The sequence below is a fragment of the Canis lupus genome, chromosome 3, assembly GCF_011100685.1.
Source record: "Canis lupus familiaris isolate Mischka breed German Shepherd chromosome 3, alternate assembly UU_Cfam_GSD_1.0, whole genome shotgun sequence".
Lineage (NCBI taxonomy): Eukaryota > Metazoa > Chordata > Mammalia > Carnivora > Canidae > Canis > Canis lupus.
In genome coordinates this window covers 31,034,700-31,057,006 of record NC_049224.1, presented here as the reverse complement: position 1 = coordinate 31,057,006, position 22,307 = coordinate 31,034,700, and the positions used below count along the sequence as shown (strand labels likewise).

General features: G+C 35.7%; 1 protein-coding gene across 8 annotated transcripts in view; it reads left to right on the top strand.

Moving 5' to 3' along the window:
- POLK (DNA polymerase kappa) overlaps nt 1-22,307 on the top strand; it is a 66,510-nt gene that overhangs the window by 11,938 nt on the left and 32,265 nt on the right. For all 8 annotated transcript variants that reach the window (XM_038532530.1, XM_038532531.1, XM_038532535.1 and 5 more), the window contains exons 2-3: nt 11,007-11,169; nt 18,415-18,534. In XM_038532530.1, coding sequence (XP_038388458.1) covers nt 11,035-11,169; nt 18,415-18,534 — 255 coding nt within the window. In that variant the 5' untranslated portion in view covers nt 11,007-11,034. The remainder of the gene's footprint in view (nt 1-11,006; nt 11,170-18,414; nt 18,535-22,307) is intronic.

The window sequence follows — 22,307 nt, the reverse complement described above, 5'->3', positions numbered from 1 at the left end:
GAACAGTATCATATGTCCTGTTAGCAAAATGGGATATTCCAAGTTCTTGTTGCAAAATACTCTATGATGAAGTCCTTCCTGTTGAGTGACTAGATAGGAATGCCATATTTGCTATACTTAAAAATTCATTGTTTATTCATTGATTCTTAAGTTTGAGAATATACCTATTTGAGTCATCTACAAATTCATATGCTGAGATTTTGCTTCTAAGATCAATTTCACCATCATTATAGTCTAGAGTGCTGTTAGTTTCTTTGCATTCACTTCTGATTTGTCTAATAATTTTGAAACTCTCCAGTCAGTTTTCTTCTCTTTGCCAGTATGGGCAGAAAATGAAAAATTCAGAACTTTCAACTATGTTGAAAGTTTCATTGTTTCAAACTATGTTTAGCTTTTATTAAAAGCTTTCATCAGTGAAAGCTACCAAAACACACCCCCTGCAAAAGTGGTGTCTCTATACTTCTTTTATACTTTCCTTCAAAGATAAAATACTGTGGGTAATACCATTAGAAAACTGAAAGATAATATAATAGTGATGGTTGATTTCAGTACCAGATCATCATTCTGGTGATTCTACTATTTCATTTTCTTATGATTTTATCTTTTAGCATAAATGATGAAAAATGATTATTAATTCCTAGGATAATGAAATAGCAAAATATGCAATATATAGGAAAATAAGATCCCTAAGATAATCACTATAATGTATCTTCAATTTATTAAAGGGTCAAATAAATCTATACAGAAATTGCAAGATAGAGTGAATTTTATTCTATTTAAAATGAATATATATATATATTTTAAAGATTTTATTTATTTATCCATGAGAGACACAGAAAGAGAGAGAGAAAAGAGGCAGAGACACAGGCAGAAGGAGAAGCAGGCTCCATGCAGGGAGCCCGACGTGGGACTCAATCCTGGAACTCCAGGATCACACCCTGGGCTGAAGGCAGGCACTAAACCCCTGAGCCACCCAGGGATCCCTAAAATGAATATTTTATTCTTTGGAAGTTTATTTATTTATTTTTAAGATTATTTATTCATGATAGACACAGAGAGAGGCAGAGACACAGGTAGAGGCAGAAGCAGGCTCCCCTCGGGGAGCACGATGTGGGACTTGATCCCGGGACTCCAGGATCATGCTCTGGGCTAAAGGCAGATGCTCAATCACTGAGCCACTCAGATGTCCCTCTTTGGAAGATTTCTAAGATTAAATAAGATATGAAAGATCTGTGCTTACAATAAATTCATTCAAAGAAGAAACTCAAAAACAAACCGGGTCTGATATATCCTTATATGTCAAAGGTTAATATAACTTTGTTTCTTAATCTTCTTTTATAACCAAACACAAACTAGTTTGTATTTCCTTCTATCTCAAATAAAAGGGTTAGCCATTATAATTCCAAAATTATAATTTGACCAAATAAGGCATTCTTTCTAAAGATCAAAGCACATATTAATATACTACTAGTTCATTTATCTTTATCCAATCCAGTGAAATTTTAGCATTAAAAAATAGATGTATAGTGGCAGCCCGGGTGGCTCAGCAGTTTAGCGCCACCTTCAGTCCAGGGCCTGATCCTGGAGACCCGGGATTGAGTCCCACGTCGGGCTCCCTGCATGGAGCCTGCTTCTCCCTCTGCCTGTGTCTTTGCCTCTCTCTTTCTCTCTCTGTCTCTCTCTCTCATGAATAAAGTCTTAAAAAAATAGATATATAAAGTATAAAAATAGATGTATCAAAATCATTTGTAAAGTATATTATATTTGCCCATTGAGAATAGTTAGTAATACCTATGGGATCCCACCATCGCAAGCATTTCATAGTCAACCACACTTTATAAATCATGAGCTGAGAGAATTATCAGGAACCAAAGTGAAGTCAAGGGGATCAGTGTTCTACATGTAGAAATATTTATTTTTGCCTTCAGGCAGACATGTGAAAATCTACAAAGAACTGCTAGTAAATTCCAGAGATGAAGGCCTTTTCTAAAAAAAAAAAACCCTTTGCTGCTTTCTAGTGATTATTATTTTTTAATAGAATGAAACCCAAACTATTTTGTGATTAAGATTAGTAAATGAGAGTTGTCTGGGTGGCTCAGTCAGTTAACTGTCTTTGGCTCAGGTCATGATCCCAAGCTCAGCGGGGAGCCTGCATCACCCTCTCCCTCTGCCATTCCCACTTGTGCTCTCTGGATCTCTCTTTCTCTGTCGAATAGATAAAATCTTAAGAATTAGTATATGATACTGTAAACAAAAGTCAAACAGGTACATCATTTAAACAGGTTTTGTTGGTCATATTCTTGAGAAAAGTATTGAGGATTGGGCAGCCCGGGTTGCTCAGCGGTTTAGTGCCGCCTTCGACCCAGGGCGTGATCCTGGAGTCCTAGGATCGAGTCCCACGTCAGGTTCCCTGCATGGATTCTGCTTCTCTCTCTGCCTGTGTCTCTGCCTCTCTATCTGTCTCTCATGAATAAATAAATAAAATCTTAAAAAAGAAAAAAGTATTGAGGAATTTTTTAGCCTTTTTAGAGTGTTGTTTCCTTTCCTCACTTGGGGATTTTGAGGGGGAAAATGTAAATATATGTAATAAAGGGGTGGGAGATGAGGAAAGCATTGCTGCTATATGTCCAGGGACAGAGAAAACCTTCATATCTTTAAAGGGACAGATGAAGAAGAAGGAGGAGTAAGGGAAAGTGTTCACAGAAAGTATGGGAACCTGGATTAGCTCTGTCTTTCAAAGGAGGGAGTGGGTCTGGGCATGTTGTAGCCAAACTGATGAAAACCAAAAATTAAGAGTTAAAAACTTGAGAGCAGTCACAAAGAAATGACACGTTACATACAGGGAACACAATATGAACTGTCATGATCTTAACAAGTAATAGAGGTTAGAAAACAGTGGAGCAACATCTCTCAACTACTGAAAGAAAGACCTGTCAACTTTGTATCTGATGAAAGTATCTTTCAAGAATAAAAAGATAAAATAATAAACCTCCTGGCATTTTCGTTATATATTTAGCATACTGACTAAAAATGTGGGCTCTAGGGACAGAATCTTAGGTTTGAATTTCAGCTTGGACACCTCTGGTGATCCTGGATGAATTACATAAATTCCCTAGGGTTCAATTTCCATATGTATTTTACATACTTTAGTGAGATAATATCTAAAGTAGTGAGCAATCATGAGAAACAGATGAGAGAATGCTTTTTAAATACAAAGTACCTGCTTGGCATATGGTAAATTGTTTGAAAATGTTAATTATTATTTATCTGTATGTACTTTTAGCACATATTTTGAATTTGCACCTTTATTCAAATGAAAACATTACTAATCTTTAGGATACAGCTGTTTTATAACCATGTTACTGCTATAACACAAACTTTGGTCTGTGTACAGTGCTGATCCATAATGAGATAATCACAGAATTTGAAGGTAAGCTATAAAATTATTGTCTCACAGTTTTGATGAAACAAGGATCCCAACATGGCTTGTTGGGTGTCTCTGGGTCATGAGGTTGCAGTCAAGTTCTTTCCTGGCGCTGCAGTCTTATCTGAAGACTGAACTGGAAGAGCGTCCGCTTCCAGACTCACTCACACGGACCTTCTGACAGGGCTGTGTCACAGAGCAGCTGGCTTCCCCAGAGTGAATATCTAAGTTGAGAACATCCAAGATGGAAGTCACATCCTTTTGTGACCCACTTTTATGTGTGACATCCCATCACTCCTGCTTCTGTTGTATTCTATTTGTGAAAAGAAAGTCATGTAATTACATATTGTATTCATTTGTTGTACTTTTTTTTTCATTTTCCTAGCATCTATGAAGTATTTTTAAATAACTAGTTTAGTGGTATTAAGAATTGCATATTTCATTTGTAGGTTAAATTTTGTTTCTTAGTATATTTGGTAGTGTAGAAATGGATAATTCTTATGCTAGAAGCTACTGTCAACATCTGACCAGTTTTCATAATACTATATACTATGTGCATTTAATAAGAGAGTCAGAATAAACTTTAATAATTTATTGGCATTAGGCAAGTGGTTTTGGCAAAAATATGAATTTAGGAATTTTTGCAAGTATGTTTAAGCTATTACGGTTTAAAATTCTGAAATCTGAGAAATTTAAGCTCTTAACTTTAATAATGATGAATACTTTAACCTTTTAAAAATTGTAGTCACACAATGAGAAGCCAGACTTTAAATCCTAAAACTAGGTTGGTCTTATTCTAGCTTCAAGCTTTTGAGTGAAGGAGGTAACAAACTTTTTGGTTCTAATCTCTGCTGAAATAAATGGATTTTAGCATCTACTTTTGACTACTAACTCTTTGAGCCCTGGTCGGGAAAAGAAAAACATTTCCAATAACTAGTATATTAGAAAGAAAAAAGAAAAAATTCCACAACGAAACCAAGACATGCAATTCATTTCCCTTTTTTAAAATAAAATTATGGTGTCCTCCAGAGGCAGAGATGGATTTTGCTTACCTGTGAAAGTTATATAATACAAGTGCACTTCTTTTTAAAATATTTTATTTACTTATTCATGAGAGACACACAGAGAGAGAGGCAGAGACACGGGCAGAGGGAGAAGTAGGCCCCTCGCAGGGAGCCTGATGTGGGACTGGATCCCATCATCCTGGGATCATGACCTGAACTGTTACATGTCTGTAGGATTAGATAGAGTGCAGGCTTTTTAACAGCCTTTTGTCCCATTCTTCTTCAGTAGCATAAGTTAAATGAATAGGAAGCTCATGAAGGAAAAAGACAGTCAAAGAAAATATATATGCATAGTTCTCTCAAAGATTTTATGTTGTTGGTGAAAACTTGCATTTTCTTTTAGCATATATTCTCATGGTTTGGGATCTGTAGAGTTATTTCTGGGTTTTTTTTTTTTCTGTCAGTGATACATATAAATTTAAAATCTTTTTAAATGGTTCATTCTGAAATAATTTTGAATTTTTTGTACATCCTATTATGCAAAGATATTAAGAAGTGAAGTCAAATACAAAGTTGCATCTGTGCTCTCATTGCTATCATTTAAAGTTGTATGCATGTAGTTTGAGTACATGTGTTCATGTATGTGTGTGTAAAATAATTGGAGTGGAACGTAGAAAATAACCTGTCGAAATTTTGGGGTTGTGATTTTTATTTTCTTGAAAATTTAAAAAAGGGCAGTGGTTTAGCGCTGTCTTCATTCAGCCCAGAGCGTGATCCTGGAGACCCGGGATCAAGTCCCACGTCGGGCTCCCTACATGGAGCCTGCTTCTCCCTCTGCCTCTATCTCTGCCTCTCATGAATAAATAAATAAAATCTTTAAAAAATTTTTTTAAAGATTTTTATAATAAAATGAAAAGGAAATTTTTAGTCAGGCATTAATTGGGAAGTTGCTTTAAAACTAGGGTAATAGGGATGCCTGGGTGGCTCATGGTTGGGCGTCTGCCTTCCGCCCAGGGCATGATCCTGAAGACCTAGGATCAAGTCTTGCATTGGGCTTCCTGCCTGGACCCTGCTTCTACCTCTGCCTCTCTCTCTCTGTGTCTCTCATAAATAAATAAATAAAATCTTAAAAAAAATTTTTTTTTAAACTAGGGTAATATTACTAATTCATAGTATTTGGAGGATCCCTGTGTGGCTCAGAGGTTTGGCGCCTGCCTTTGGCTCAGGGCCTGATCCTGGAGTCCCGCGGTCGAGTCCCACATTGGGCTCCCTGGATGGAGCCTGGTTCATCCTCTGCCTGTGTCTGTGCCTCTCTCTCTGTCTCTCATGAATAAATAAAATCTTTTAAAAAAAATTCATAGTATTTAAATGTAGATAGTAAAAAGACAATTTAATCACAGCCTGAAATTTAGTTTAATCCATTTAATCTGTTCAAACAAACCTGTTGAATGTTTGAACATTTAGAGGATTAAAAATAATATTTGTTCTTCAGACATGCACAGGTTTTTCTGGAAAGATTTTTGGGTTTGGTTATTTATAATAGTGTATTAGAAATAGGAAGCAAGCTACACCTAGGAACTTAATGTAGTTCTAGTTTTCTATCCTTATCCTCTTTCCTCTCTCCCTTCCTCTCCATCTTCTCTCCTTCACTTTATCTTTCTTAATATCCTTAGTATTTTTGCATGTTTTCTGGTAGATTAATTCCAGATGACTGGTCAATATGCTAATCACTTGTGATATTGTTTAGTTTTGTGAGCTTTTTATAGGTAGGAGAAAACTAATAGTTTTGTGAGCTTTTTATAGGTAGGAGAAATCCTTACCACTCTAAAACTTCTTCCTTAGAAATGCTGAAAAAATCTAATTTTCCATGCTTACTAACACCAAAAACAAAGGTTGGCCCTATATTTTTTTAAGTGGTAACCTGAATAGTTAGTGGTAGAATCAGACTGGGAAGAACTTTAATATTTTCAGAGAAAATATACTTTTAAACCAATATACTAAACCACAAGAACCCAAGTTCTTTCCTTTGCGTTGTATGTAACTATTTGTGCTTCTAAGTTGAAGTGAAACAGACTATATTTGTAGTATCGAGCTATAAAAATGTTTGACTGTTTTTTTCATAATCATAGGACAAGTAGTTTTTTGGGAACAAAACAAGCAATATTCATCTGTAAGATCCATGAACTTTGGCTTTTTCTTTAGGATGCTTACAGTGAATCTACAGTCCATCTTTTTTATTTTTTAAAGATTTTATTTATTTATTCATGAGAGACAGAGACAGAGAGAGGCAGAGACGCAGGCAGAGGGAGAAGCAGGCCCCATGCAGGGAGCCTGACGTAGGGCTCGATCTCGGGTCTCCAGGATCACGCCCTGGGCTGAAGGCGGCGCTAAACCGCTGAGCCACCCAGGCTGCCCCTCTACAGTCTATCTTGAAGCTATTTCACAGCTCTGGAAATTTGGCTTAACTATTTTTTTGTTCAGAAGATTTTATCTATTCATTTGAGAGAGAAAGAGAGCATGAGCCAGGGGAAAAGGCAGCAGGGGAGGAAGAAGCAGACGCCCTGCTGAGCAGGGAGCCAATTGCAGGGCTTGATCCCAGGACCCTGAGATCATGACCTGAGCCCAAGGCAGGCAGTTAACCAGCCGAGCCACCCAGGCACCCCTTGGCTTAACTTCAATGATAATATTGATTGAGAGTTTATTATAGCCCAGAGAGTTTATTATATCCTAGCCATACTAGGCTCTTATATACTTCTCTCACAAAGCCATTTAAAGTAGTATTAAATCTCACTTACCAGAAAAATACAAAGTACAAAATACAAAGTAACAATCTTTTCTGATACTTATATGATCATCTCTGCTGGGAGCTAGCTCTCCCTTTCAATGTATGGATTTCTGAAGAAATTCAGTAAGAACTAATGGGGAGAACAGCATAAACCAGGACTAATGAGAGATTCCAGAAATTTGAAAATAACAGAAATACTAACCAATGAAAACAAAAGACAGGCTCACTACAGGGACATAGATGATTTACTAGAAGGAACTCATAATAATCAGGTATACTACAACTTCATTCAACAAATTATTTATTGAGCACCTTCTCTGTTGCCAAGCACGCTTGAGTCATCTGGGATATACATCAGTTAAAACAAACAAAAAAGAAAGTTCCTTGCCCTCTTGGAGCTTCCATATATACAGGAGAGATAGACAATAAGCATAATAAGTAAACCTATGTTTATTATTATGTTAGAAAATGATAAGGGCTATGAAAAACATGGGGATGTTGGGAAGATGGGGTGGGAGGTATTAATCAGGTTGCAATTTAAATAGGAAGATCAGGGTAAAGCCTCATTGAGAAGGTAACTTTTGGGGTGCATGGGTGGCTCAGTGGTTGAGCGTCTGCCCTTGGCTCAGGTTGTGGTCTTGGGAGTTACAGAATCAAATCCTGCATCAGGCTCCCTGCAGGGAGCCTGTTTCTCCCTCTGCCTGTGTCTCTGCCTCTCTGTGTGTCTCCCATGAATAAATGAAATCTTAAAAAGAGAACGTAACGTTTAAGCAAAGACTTGAAGGGAAGTTAGTCAAGAGAGTATCAGCTGAAGAACCCTAAAGGAGAGGATTCAGGATTAGAATGTGCTTACCAGATTTGAGGGACAGCAGAGACCAGTGTGGCTGGAGAGTAGTGAGCAAGGGGGAGAATATTAGGTAAAAGGGTAGACAGGTAACAGGTAGTTTGAATCCAGATTCTGTTGGGACTTTGGCTTTTATTCTGGAGTAAGAATGGGTGCCGTTGTACAATTTTCAGAAGAGTAATTGTGACCTCACTTGTGATTTAGAAGAATCAGTTGGGCTACTGTGTTGATAAATGACTACATGGAGGGCAGAAAGAGACTATTTAAGAGGTGGTTGCATTAATCTAGGCAAGAGATAAGGGTGGTTCATACTAGGGTGGAAGCAATGACAGTAGTGAGAAGTGGTTAAATTCAGGGTACATTTTGAAAATAGAGTCCACAGGATTTGCTGACAATTTGGTGTGGAGAGTATGAGAAAGAGGGAGCTCAAGAGTGACTACAAGGTTATTTGTATGAGCAACTGGAAGGGAATGGAGTTGCCTCAATGAGATGAGGCTCAAGATTGCATGCAAATAGAACTGCTTTGAGGGATGGAGGCAGATGACAAGATCAGTTTTGGACATGTTAAATGTAGGATGCCAGACGGGCATTTGGATCGCAGCTATAAACTTGGAAGTCATTAACATGTAGAGGATAGTAAACATCCTCATGAAAGTAGACATAAATGGTCTGGTAATTGGGCATCAACAAGACAGGAAGGTAGCTGAATACTAACTTTACCTATCTCACAACTTTGCCTGGTGCCGACACTACTGATAATAACCCAGTTCTTCTGACCCAATTAGGGACCAAAATCAACTCTTAGAGTTTTGGGGCTAATATATTTGTTATGAAATAGTAGGCATTCAACAAGTGTTTCTTTTCCTTTCATATATTTCATCATTTAAAGGACAAGGCAGCTTGGCGCACGTGGGTGTCACAGTTGGTTGAGTGTCTGACTCTTGGTTTCAACTCAGGTCATGATCTCAGGGTTGTGAAATCGAGCCCCGAGACAGGATCTGTGCAGAACATGGAGTCTGTTTGAGATTTCCTCTCCCTCTGCCCCTCCTGCTCATGGTCTCTCTTTCTCAAATAAATACGGTTTTGAAAGAAATAAAGAATAAGGCAGCATAAATGTAGTGAATCTGCATTCAGCCTCTTCACTCTTCAGGCGTCTTGGTTTGGGGAAAATATAAACCAATTACATTCACTAGTTTTATTAGAAAACGTTAAGAGGGCTACTAAAGCATAACACAAAATATAGGGTGATATTAGGCTGAATATGTTAGTTGAAAAGTCAAACAATAAAAACAGAAAAATAGCCAGTATTCTCTTGGGCACTGGAAACAACAGCACCAGTGGTTCCTATACTTTGGGGGCACATTGGAATAACCCGGGCGTGTCTTAAAAATACTGATATCTGGTTCTACCTCCAGACCTTCTGATTTTTTATCTCATATGTAGAGTCAAACAACAACAACAACAAAAACAACCTGATGTCATAGATGCAGAGAACAGATTAGTGGTTGCTAGAGGTGAGTGGTGGATAGGTGAAATGAGTAAAGGTGGTCAAAAGGTAACAAACTTCCAGCTATAAAATAAATCATGGGGATATAAAGTATAGATAGAATGGTGACTATAGTTAATATGGTATCATATATTTGAAAGTTGGTAAGAGATTAGAACTTAAAAGTTTTCAGCAAAAGAAATTATGTAACTATGTGTGGTGATGGATGTCAACTTTAAAAAAAAAAAGGGGGGGGATCCCTGGGTGGCGCAGCGGTTTAGCGCCTGCCTTTGGCCCAGGGCGCGATCCTGGAGACCCGGGATCGAATCCCACGTCGGGCTCCCGGTGCGTGGAGCCTGCTTCTCCCTCTGCCTATGTCTCTGCCTCTCTCTCTCTCTCTCTCTGTGTGTGCCTATCATAAATAAATAAATATTTAAAAAAAAAAAAAAGGAAAAGAAGAGGTCCTTAAGGCAGCATAGAATAAATAGATTAATCTCTAAATCATGCAAATAAGAAATCACTGGCATAATTTGTTGAGCATCATGGCAGTGTTCACCTGGTCATTTCTTTATAGTGTAAGTGAACTCAAATTGGAAAAAGCTGTGATGTTATGGCAGCTGTATTAGCTTGGAAGTGAGAAGACTTGGATTCACACCAGTTCTTTTGCTCATTAGCAAACTTAAGATGGCCAATTCACTTAACCTTGCTGAAACTCCAGTTTCTGTCTTCCTGGCATGAGAATAATCAAATCTGTCTTGCATGGTTACTATAAATACTTTAAAAAGCTAATATATGTAAAAGTAAATAATAAAGTATTATTTAAAGACTTTAAAGAATTATTATTTGAAAGGATTTTTCTTAACCTTAGAAATGACATGACATTGTAAAATGTAATAATTTCGTAGAAGTGAATAGATTATTATATTTTGTGTATTTTTTCACTGCTTTAAGAAATGGAGCTCTGTATACAGTAGGTAATGAAAGCTATTGAACTTACCATGTTTAGTACGCGAAGTGTTTTTTTGTATTTATTTCCTATACAGTGTATTAATATGTGAAAAACATGAACTTTGGACTCAGGCCTGGATTTCAACATGGATCTTGTCACTTATTAGCAACTTTGTGTCAGTAGACATGTTCTTAGTCTTAGATTTCTTTTCTCTTTATATTAGGGATAATAAAATTTATCTTTCACAGCAGGGCTACTGTGTGAGGTTCCAGTGTAAAGTGCCAAGCATAGTACCTGGCACAAAACTTATGGGAAATGTTAATTCCTTTTTTTCTCTCTGAAAGTACAATAATCTAGGAAGAGTAATTTAAGAGTCTAAGTAATGATAACTTCTCAATGGCTAAAAATTCTTAAATGTTTTACTTGTTTGACTGGTTCTTTATCACTTTAACTTTGAAGTATCCACCTCCTCACCATGAATACTTTAAAAGTAGTGTTTATTTTGTTTTTTCAGATAATAAAAAAAGCTTTAAGTTTACACCATGGATAGCACCAAGGAGAAGAATGGCAGTTACAAAGATGATCTTCTGCTTAGGATGGGACTTAATGATAATAAAGCCGGAATGGAAGGATTAGATAAAGACAAGATTAACAAAATTATAATGGAAGCCACGAAAGTACGTTTCTTATTTCTTTTGCTATCATTAATTTAGTAGCTTTTTATTTTAATTTTTAATTAATTAATTAATTCAATTTGCCAACGTATAGTATAACACCCAGTGCTCATATCCCGTCAAGTGCCCTCGGTGCCTATCACCCACTACTCCATTCCTCCACCCACCTCCCCTTCTGTAACCCTTTGTTTCCCATAGTTAGGAGTCTAATGATTTGTCTGCCTCTCTAATTAGTAGCTTTTTAACTTTCTGTTTAAAATAAAATCAATAAGCTTTAAATATCTTTTATTGTAGTTTTTAATATTTTAAAGTATCCTGTTGTTAAGACAAACAGGTATGGAATAAACTCTCTTCTGTTCTGTTACTCTTGCCATCCAGTTTTCTGCTTCACATACACATAATATGCATGTTAAAGCAAAATAACATACATGCTCTTTTTTCACCCTTTTTCTAAGTAGAAGAATACTGTAATTGTGGTTTTTGTTTTTGTTTCCATTAATGTAATTTGGAGGTCTTTCTGTATAAGTAAAGATCTTCATTCTTTTTTATGCCTTCATGTGTGGATATAATAAAATTTTTTGAACCAATCAGAATGTTTATTTATAAACATTTAAGTCATTTCTAGTCTTTTGTTTTTTACCAGCAATACTACAGTGAATGACCTAGTATTTTATCACACACGTGCAGATAAAATTATAGGAGAGATTCTACAAGTGGAATTATTCTACCAAATACAGATAGCAAAAAGGGATATATGCATGTGCAGTTTTTATGAATTACCCAATTTCCCTCCATAGTAGATATATCAATTTAAATTATCACTGCCAGTATATGAGAGTATATTACCATGGTACAACTGTGCTAGTATAGTGTGTAACTAAACTTTTGGATTTGCTAATCTACAGTGATATAGTGTAGCATTAATTTGCATTTCTCTTATGAAAAGTCAGATATTGTGGACATTGCTGCTATAAATTATGGACATTGCTGCTATAAACATCGGGGTGCAGGTGTCCCGGCGTTTCATTGCATCTGCATCTTTGGGGTAGATCCCCAGCAGTGCAGTTGCTGGGTCATAGCGCAGGTCTATTTTTGACTCTTTGAGGAACCTCCACACAGTTTTCCAGAGTGGCTGTACCAGTTCACATTCCCACCAACAGTGTAAGAGGGTTCCCTTTTCTCCGCATCCTCTCCAACATTTGTGGTTTCCTGCCTTGTTAATTTTCCTCATTCTCACTGGTGTGAGGTGGTATTCTAAGTTTTCTTTTAAGAAAAAAGATTTTATTTATTTGTTTGAGAGAGAGAGAGAGGGACCAAGAGAGCATAAGCAAGAGGAAGGGCAGAGGGAGAAGCAGGCTCCCCACTGAACAGAGAGCCTGAAATGGGGCTTCATCCCAGGCGCCCCTAAAATTTTCTCTTAACTGACATTTTTAATGAAAATTTCTTCCAATTTGGTATGTGTTGAGTATTATTATATTTTGATTATTTAAGCATTAGGTCACTGCTATTGGTAACATACAAATGATGTGAAAATCTTGATGGTAAAAATATATTCATGATTTTCCTGAAATGAAGTCAAGAAACACAGAGTTTATGAAATAAACATCATCTAGGAGAAAAAAAGAAAAATCAGATAGTGCATCTTTTCATATGTTTAAAAAGCCACTTGTGGGACACCTGGATGGCTCAGTGGTTGAACATCTGCCTTTGGCTCAGGTTGTGATCCCCGAGTCATGGGATCGAATCCTGCATCAGGCTCTCCGTGGGGAGCCTGCTTCTCCCTCTGCCTGTGTCTCTGCCTCTATCTGTGTCTCTCATGAATAGATACATAAAATCTTAAAAAAAAAAAAAAAAGTTCTTTTTAAAGCCACTTGTATTTTACTTTTTTGCAAACTGTCTCTTCTTGTCCTTTGTATAGTTTTCCATTTATTATACATCTTTTTACTTTGCTTATGGTGTACTTTATCCTGTGCAGAAGTTTTTTGTTTGCTTTTTTATATGAACTTGAATTAGTCAATGACATATGCTTTTATCCAAGGTCCTAAATGTTTTCTTCTAACATCTCTGGTCTCATGTGTATATTATGAAATATCCGTGTAGAAAGGTGTAAAATTAGAATATCTTTTTTCTTAAGAAATGCATGCTGAAATCCACAGCAACTTACTTTTAAATGATTTAGCCAAAAAGAGGAAGAGGAGCATGCATTTGTGTGTGTACACATGTCTGTGCAAGTGGAGCTGGAGTGTGTGTATATGCATATACATAGGAGTTGTGGGAGAAACTAAATGTAGCAAGTATCTTAAATAAGACATGTGAGTGTTTATTGTATTATTCTTTGAACTGTTGGAAGATGTGGAAATTCCAAAATAAAAAATTGAGGGAAAAATAATTTTTTAACTGTATAAAACAGAAATACATTTTAAAAGTAAAAGAATTGGGACGCTTGGATGGCTCAGCGGTTGAGTGTCTGCCTTTGGCTCAGGGCGTGATCCTGGGGTTCAGATCAAGTCCCACATCGGGCTCCCTGCATGGAGCCTGCTTCTCTCTCTGCCTGTCTCTCCCCCGATCCCACCCCCACCCCTGTCTCTCATGAAATAAATAAAATCTTTAAAAATAAATAAATAGATAGATAGATAAATAAATAAAAGCAAAAGAATTTAGATGAAGTAAAGCAAGCATAATATATGGACCCTAGTTGGATCTTGGTTTGAACAAATATTTTTGGAGCATTTAAGGGAATTTGAATATGGATCCTTTCCTTAGTGATCTGCAGTGCTTTCTTCTATTCTATTGGATTATTTTTTGTTATATCTTTACAATATGACCTTAATTACAGTACTTTATAATAAATCTTGATAACAGCTAGGACAGGTTCCTTTTTTACTCTTTATTCTTTTTGAAGAGTATCTTAGATATTCTTGAAACTTTGCTGTACCATATAAACCATAGGACAACACGAGGGTTAGAAGCACTTATCCCCACACACACACACAGTTGAAAATCCATGTACAACTTTTGACTCTTCCAAAATAAACTGCTGATAGCTTAACCAATAACATAAACAGTTGATTAGCACAAATTTGTATATTGTGTGTATTATATATTGCATTCTTACAATAAAGTAAGCTAGAGAAAAGAAAATATTATTAAGAAATTCTTAAGGAAGAGAAAAATACCTATTTACAGTATTGTCTATATTTATTGAAAAAAATCCATGTATAAGTGGACCTGCACAGTTCAAACCTGTGATGTTCAGGGGTCAACTGTACACACATATCAGTCATAAAACTGTATATGCATATCATCTGATTGACATGTATCAATCATAGGAAATATATACCTTACATGTATTTTATATATTAATATATATTAAAATATTTATATATTTTGTATGATATTTCTCTAGTATGGGGGGAATGGGAAGTTCATCATAAATATCTTTTTTAAATTGAAATTTTCTAGTTGTTACTGCTTCACAGCCAATGCAGTTTACTTCTTTAAAACTTTTATAGGGCAGCCCTGGTGGCGCAGCGGTTTAGCGCCGCCTGCAGCCCAGGGCTTGATCCTGGAGACCCTGGATCGAGTCCCACGTCAGGCTCTCTGCATGGAGCCTGCTTCTCCCTCTGCCTGTGTCTCTGCCTCTCTCTCTCTCTCTCTGTGTGTGTCTCTATGAATAAATAAATAAATTAAAAATAAAATAAAATAAAATAAAACTTTTATAAAAGAAAATTTTAAACATGTACAAAATTAGAATACTAAAGTGAATTCCTGGGTAATCATCACCCAGTGTCAACAGTTATCAACATGTTTGTAAATATTGTTTCATCTATGTTACCCTGCCTAGTGAATTTTAAAGGTAGAGACTGGAGTATTTTCAAACAATTCCTAATAAGTTGGACAAATTTCAAAAAGTTTCCAGTTTCCAAAACTGACTCAAGAAAATATGGAAAATCCAAATAGACCTTTAACAAGGAAAGAAATTAATAATTAACATCTCCCCCACCCTGTAAAAAAAACAGGTAACAATGGCTTCAGTGGTGAATTTTATCTGACATTTAAAGGAGAAATAAGAGACACCTAGGTGACTCAGTAGTTGAGCATCTGCCTCTGGCTCAGGGAGCCTGCTTCTCCCTCTGTCTGTGTCTCTGTGCCTCTCTCTCTCTCTCTCTCTCTCTGTCTCTGTCTCTCATGAATAAATAAATAAAATCTTTTTAAAAATAAGTAAGTAAAGGAGAAATATCAATATTCCACAAGCTCTTCCAAAAAATAAAAAGGATGTGACATTTAGAAACTCATTCTGTGAGACCAGTATCACCTTGACACCATAGCCAGACAAGCAGAAGATTTTAGATCATTGTCAATATAAAAGTCCTCAACAAAACGTTAGCAAACTGAATCCAACTATATGTATATATAAAACTATATGTGTAACTATATATATAAAGATTATGTATCATGACCAAGTGGAATTTATTCCAGGAATGCATTTTTCTTCTAAAAATCAGGAACAAGGCAAAGATGCCCATTCTCCTGTCTATGCAACATAGTCCAGAAAGTTCTAGCTAATTCAGTCAGGCAATAAAAAGAAATAAAAGGCATTTAGATCGGGAAGGAAGAACTAAAACTATCTCTTCACAAATAACGTGATGTTACATGTAGAAACTCTTCAGGAATTTCAAAAGGAATGCAACAGTTATACCACGAAAATCACAAAAATGTGTTGGGGGAAAGTAAAGATTTAAAAAATGGATAGGGGTGCATGGGTGACTCAGTTGGTTAAACATCTGCCTTCCACTCAGGTCATGATCCCGGGGTCCTGGGATTGAGCCCCTTGTTGGGCTCCCTGCTCAGGGGAGTCCATTTCTCTTTCTCCCTCTGCCCCTCCCCCAGCTTGTGTGAGCTCGTGCGTGCATGCGCTCTCTCTCTCTCAAATAAGTAAATAAATCTTTAAAAAAATTTAAAAATAAAAAATGAAGAAAGATTACATGTTCAAGGATGAGAAGACTCAATATTGTTAAGAGGGTATTTCTCCTCAAATTTATCTGCAGATTCAATGTACTTCCCCATCCAAATTCCAGGGGAATTTTTCTGCAGAAATTGATAAACAGACTAAAATTTATGTGGAAATGCAAAAACATCTAAAACAGCCAGAACAGTTTTGAAAAGGACAAACATGGAGTTCTTTGACTTTCCTGGGGTTTTTTTTGTTGTTGTTGTTGTTTTTAAGATTTTATTTATTTATTCATGAGAGATACAGAGAGAGAAGCAGAGACATAGGCAGAGGGAGAAGCAGGCTCCCCGCAAGGAGCCCAATGTGGGACTCGATCCCAGGACCCTGATGTCACGACCTGAGCCAAAGACAGATGCTTAACCACTGAGCCACCTGAGGCGTCCCAACTTTCCTGTTTTAGAACTTATTATAAAGCTACAGTTATTAAGAAGTGTGGTGCTGCTATAAGACTAGATGTATTGAACAATGGAGCAGAATTAAGAGTCCAGAAGTAAATCTTGTATTGACACTTTATTAGTTTTTGATAAAAGTACTAAGGCAGAAGAATATATGATCTGTTCAGCAAATGGTCCTGGGACAGCTGAATATCTACACGCAAAAAAGATGAACTGAGACCCTCAGTTCACGCCATACACAAATATAACTCAAAATCGGGTGAAATGTAAGAGCTGATACAGTAAAAACTTCTAGAAGATAGGAAAAAATCTGAAACATTTGGTTAGGAAGCATTTCTTAGATACACCACCAAAAACACAATTAATAAAAGAAAAAGTTGACAAGTCAGACCTCATCAAATTTCAAAACTTTTGCACTTTTAAAAGATACAGTTAAAAAAGAAAATGATATGGGACGCCTGGGTGGCTCAGCAGTTGAGCATCTACCTTCAGCTTAGGTCATGATCTGGTCCTGGGATCGAGTCCTGCTTTGGGCTCCCCACAGGAAGCCTGCTTCTCCCTCTGCCTGTGTCTCTGCCTCTCTGTGTGTATCTCATGAATAAATAAATAAAATAATACAATCTTTAAAAAGAAAATGATAAGCCACATACTAGTATAAAATATTTGCAAAATACTTATTTGATAAATGATTTACATCCAGATTATACAGAGAATTCTTACAAATTATTAAGACAACCTAATCAAAAATGGGCAAAAGATATAACTAGTCATCTCACTAAAGATGTAAGAATGGCTCTTAAGCACATGAAAGATGTTCAACATCATTAGTTATCAGGGAAATGCAAATTAAAACCACAATGAGGTGCCATTCACACTATTACAGTCTAGAATGACTATGAGACAGACAATAACAAATGCTGATAACAATGTGGAAAAGTTGGAACCCTTATGCCTTGCTAGTGGGATTGTAAAATGGTTCAGCCACTTTGGAAAACAGTCTGGCAGTTCCTCAAAAGGTTTAACATTGAGTTACCATATGACACAGAGATTCCACTCCTGGGTACGTAAATAAAGTAAAAACATATGTCCATGTAAAAATGTATAAATGAATGTTCATTGCAGCATTTTTCATAAAAGCCATAAAATAAAGATAATGTAAATTTCCATCAATCCAATGAGTAGATAGATGTAGATGTTATGTTTAGTAATAAGATGATAAGTAATTTTCTAAAAGTGATTTTCTACATTTTATTTAATGACTAACATTAAAAATTTTTAAGTGCTTTATTTTTAAAATTTTTTTAGAGAAGGTTGTGGGGGTGGGGGGTGGAAGGAGTGTAGAGAGGATCTTAAGAAGTCTCCATGCCCAGGTTGGAACCAGACCTGTGGCTTGATTTCAGGATCCTGAGATCATGACCTAAGCCAAAATCAAGAGTCGAATGCTTTACCAATTAAGCTACCCAGACACCCCTTAAATGCTTTTTAAGTAAAAACGAAAGTGATAACTGATGACCTAAATGACTGATATGGATATGCCTCGTGGATCCTGACTAGAACACATTGTTATTTTTTGAGTGTATATCTGTACTCATCCCAGAGAGTTTGTCCTGTGTAAGCACTGCTTCAGCAATCCTATGATGTAGGTAACTATAATTCATTTTATAGGGAAAGACATTGACACACAGAAAGATTAAGTAGCTTTAGAGTTCCCAGCTTGTAAGTAGTGGAGCTAAGTTCTGAATTCAGTTATTCTGATTCTAGCCTGTATGCTTAGCCACCATGGTGATACTACAGTGATGCTTTCCTTCTGCCCCTTTACTTATGCTTTATTTTCTTACATAGGGGTCCAGATTTTATGGAAATGAGCTCAAGAAAGAAAAGCAAGTCAACCAACGAATTGAAAATATGATGCAACAAAAAGCTCAAATTACCAGCCAACAGCTAAGGAAAGCACAATTACAGGTATTAATTTAATTGTTAAATAAAGTGGAAGGTAGTAGAATAGTAATTGATAGTAAAATGTATCGTGATCATGTCGTAATGAAAACAAGGTAAACTGTACATGTTCATTACCATGTAAAAATTTTTTTTTTTTTTTACCATGTAAAATTTAACAGAGATGCATATATGGTTAAATATCACCCTACTCTTTTATATCAAGACCCCATACCTAGACATTGTCACCTCCATTATACAGAAAAGTAAATGGAGCTTGAATTAGGGTAAATAACTTGCCTAGCTTCAGACTAGGATTTAATCCAGAGTTTATGTTCTTTTTATTATATACACATTTTGCAACTAGAAAAAGGCCGCAGGATAAATGTGGCATGTTTTCTTCAAATGCCGATTTTGCAAAAATGATTTGGGGTAACATGTTAACTAATTAAATTAGAAATTTAAAGCATAATTATGTTGTACTCAAACTAGGGTAGACTGCCAAATGTCCAATGTATTTTTAAGATAAAACACCAAGCTTCTGAAAATTTGGAGGCTTTTGGCTTCTCCACCATCCTCAGGGAATAAATACTCAAGAGTTTCCTCTGGTATTTAAAAGCTATTTAGGAGGAAAGTTAGAGTAGAGCAAAGTTGCAGGGCTTTGTGTAGTAGATCGAGAACTCAAAGTAGTTAAGGCTCTGCTAGTAAAACTGAAGTTTACTTTTTTTTTTTTATATATAATTACTCTGAAAGAGTTTTTACCCTATCAAAATCTGATTCAATTTGACAAAGCACTTTAGGCTATAAATAATGAAAAAAAATTATATTAATCTATGCCACAAAATTCTTCTCACGATAGAGTTCAGAAATGATGAATTTTATTTCTTCTTTATCAATCTATAATGTGTCATTTTCTTTCATATATGGTTTCCTAGAGCACAAGCTAAATTTTTATATTATGTGTTAAGTGGTTCTGCTATCATGACAAAAGATCACTTGCCTTTGTCTTTCAAATCCTCATTTTTAATGCTTCATAGTGTTGTACTCTATAGAGGTACCATAATTTATTTACATTATCCCACCAGGGTTTCAGTTTTTTGTTTTATATATAACCTTGTGATGATCATTTTTATCTATATATGTTTACACTCTTGTCCTGTTATTTTCATCAAAGACTAGTTTTACATTTTCAACACCAGAATGCTAGTTTCCTCACATACTTTAAAACTCTATATTATTAATTTTATCGATCTTGTAGTTTTTGCTGGTAGTGTCCAAATATTGTTTCATGGTTATTTTAATTGCCTTATTTGATAATAACAGTGAAAGAATGTCTTCTTTCATATTAGCCATTATTATTTCATTCTTGTGGGAATTTCCTTTGTTATTCTGTTTGTATATAGGCTAAGTAGCTAGCACAAGAGACCCCAAAATACAGCGGTTCAAATCAGTTAAGAGTTTCTTTATCCCATAATAGTAAGTAGTCCCAACTGATTGGGTTGTTCTGCTCACAATCGTAATTTAGGGACCCTGGTTCTACATTGTGTTGTTCTATCATCTCCGAACTGTTATCCTTACCTGGATTGACCAAATGGGATTATCTTTAGTCTCTATTTCAGCCCCTAGAAAGGAAAAAAGAATGAAAAAAATCAAAGGCGAGTAATTTGCTACTCAGCAAGTGAAAGAGAATTGTACATATTATGTCAGCTCACATTCTTTTGATGAGAATTTAGGTTTCATGACCACACGTAACTGTAGGAGAGGCTGTACAGAATATTTTCCAGCTGGGTGGCCATATGCCCATATAAAGATCTATTACTATGAAAGGAAGAGAGAATGGATTTGGGGGTTCAACTAGCTGTCCAAAGCAATGCCTTTTGCCTACTTTTCTAGAGGAGTTTGTATGTTTTTCTCTTGATGAATACATCTTATCATATATTAAGGATTCTTTACCTCTTCCATTTGTTTTAAATATTTGTTTTTTTCAGTATGTTTTTCTTTTAATTATGCAGGATTTTTTCCCCTATACATTTTTAAATGTTTATGTAATCAAACACAACAGTATTAAAAAACAAATTTTTTTTTTTTTTGGCTTTGGTATTGTGCATAGAAAGTTATTCCTTACAACCAAACCTGTAGGTTCTTTTAGTATTTTTGTAGTATTTATCTTTAGTCCATTTGGAATTTGTTGTTTTGGTGTTTTTTTGTTTTGTTTTGTTTTTTAGGAAAGAAAGAGCAGAGAGGGGTGAGGGATAGAAGGGGAGAGAGAAAGAGAGAGAGAGAGAATTTTAAGCAGGTTCCATGTCCAGCATAGAGGCTGAGACAAGGTTTCAGTCTCATGACACTAAGATCATGACCTGAGCTGAAATCAAGACTCAGACGCTTAACCAACTGAGCCACCCAGGTGCCCCTGGAATTTGTTTTAATGTAAGGTCTTAATAAGTATGCTTTTCTTAAATAGTAAGTATTATGTTTTCCTTAAATAGTATTATTTTTTTCTAAATGGTGATTCATTTTTCTAAACACCGTTTATTTAATCATGGGTCCTTTCTCCACCGAATTGAATGAGGCACTTCCATATACTAAATTCTCATTGTACTTGGATTTGTTTCTGGATTCTCTCTTCTATCCAACTGAATCTTTTTCTCTATCAGTACCATGTAATTTTAGTTATTCAATTGTAATAATATACTTTAATATTCTCCCTGACTATGTTTTAAAATTTTTTTCTCATTCATTCTTTCAAATAACTTTGAGCATCATTTCATCAAATGAAAAAAATTCCATTTTGTCTGTAATAACATTGTTTATAAATTGATATTAACCCCTAGGCAGTTTATTTTCAGAACTTCTTTTTGGTAAGTTTTATTGATCTATACAAACATCTCATAAAATTTTAAAGATATAATAATACGTATGAGTCATGCGATAAAACAACTTTTTGCTGTTGACTCTTTTTAAACCTCATATCCTTAAATATGCTAATAATCTGAAGGATTAGAAAACACTTTATATTGTATAACACGCTTCATATTTTATAAAAGTTTTGACTTTTTGGGAGACTCTCTGACATCTTTTGCAAGGGGAGTGGCAGGAAATATGTTTTATGTTGATTGTTAAAATGTTTCATTTGTTGAGCTTCCTTTAAAAGAAATTGTACAAATGGGAGGGGATTAAGGAAATCCTAAGGAATCTGAAAGATCTGAGAGAAAGAGATTTTCATGGGAAATGCAATTCTATTTTAGAGTCATAAAATTTCCAGATAATAGATTTTATTATGTGTGCTATGATGGTAAGAATTATTACTGCTAGTAAAACTGTGGTAACTAACCTCTGTAGTCATGAACTCCCATAGTGTTTATTCAGAACCTCCGTGTTCTCTCTGTCCTACCCTCAGTAGACTTCTTAAAAGTACAGTCATTTTTGCAGCTGCCAAAACATCTTATAGAATAGGTTCATAAAATAAATAGATAAACATCTATGTTGTAAAATGACAACTACAAGCAAATCAGTGCATTTTGACCATTTTTAACAACTGATTTTATGAACTCAGGTTTACTGAACAATTTTTAGGGTTATTATAAGTCAAGAAAATAAAAAACAATATTCTTTTTTTTTTAAGATAACATTTGGGTTTTTTAAAGATTTTATTTATTTATTCATGGGAGACACAGAGAGAGAGAGAGAGAGGCAGAGACACAGGCAGAGAGAGAAGCAGGCTCCATGCCAGGAGCCCGACGTGGGACTCGATCCCGGGACTCGGGGATCACGCCCTGGGTCGAAGGGGGACGCTCAACCAC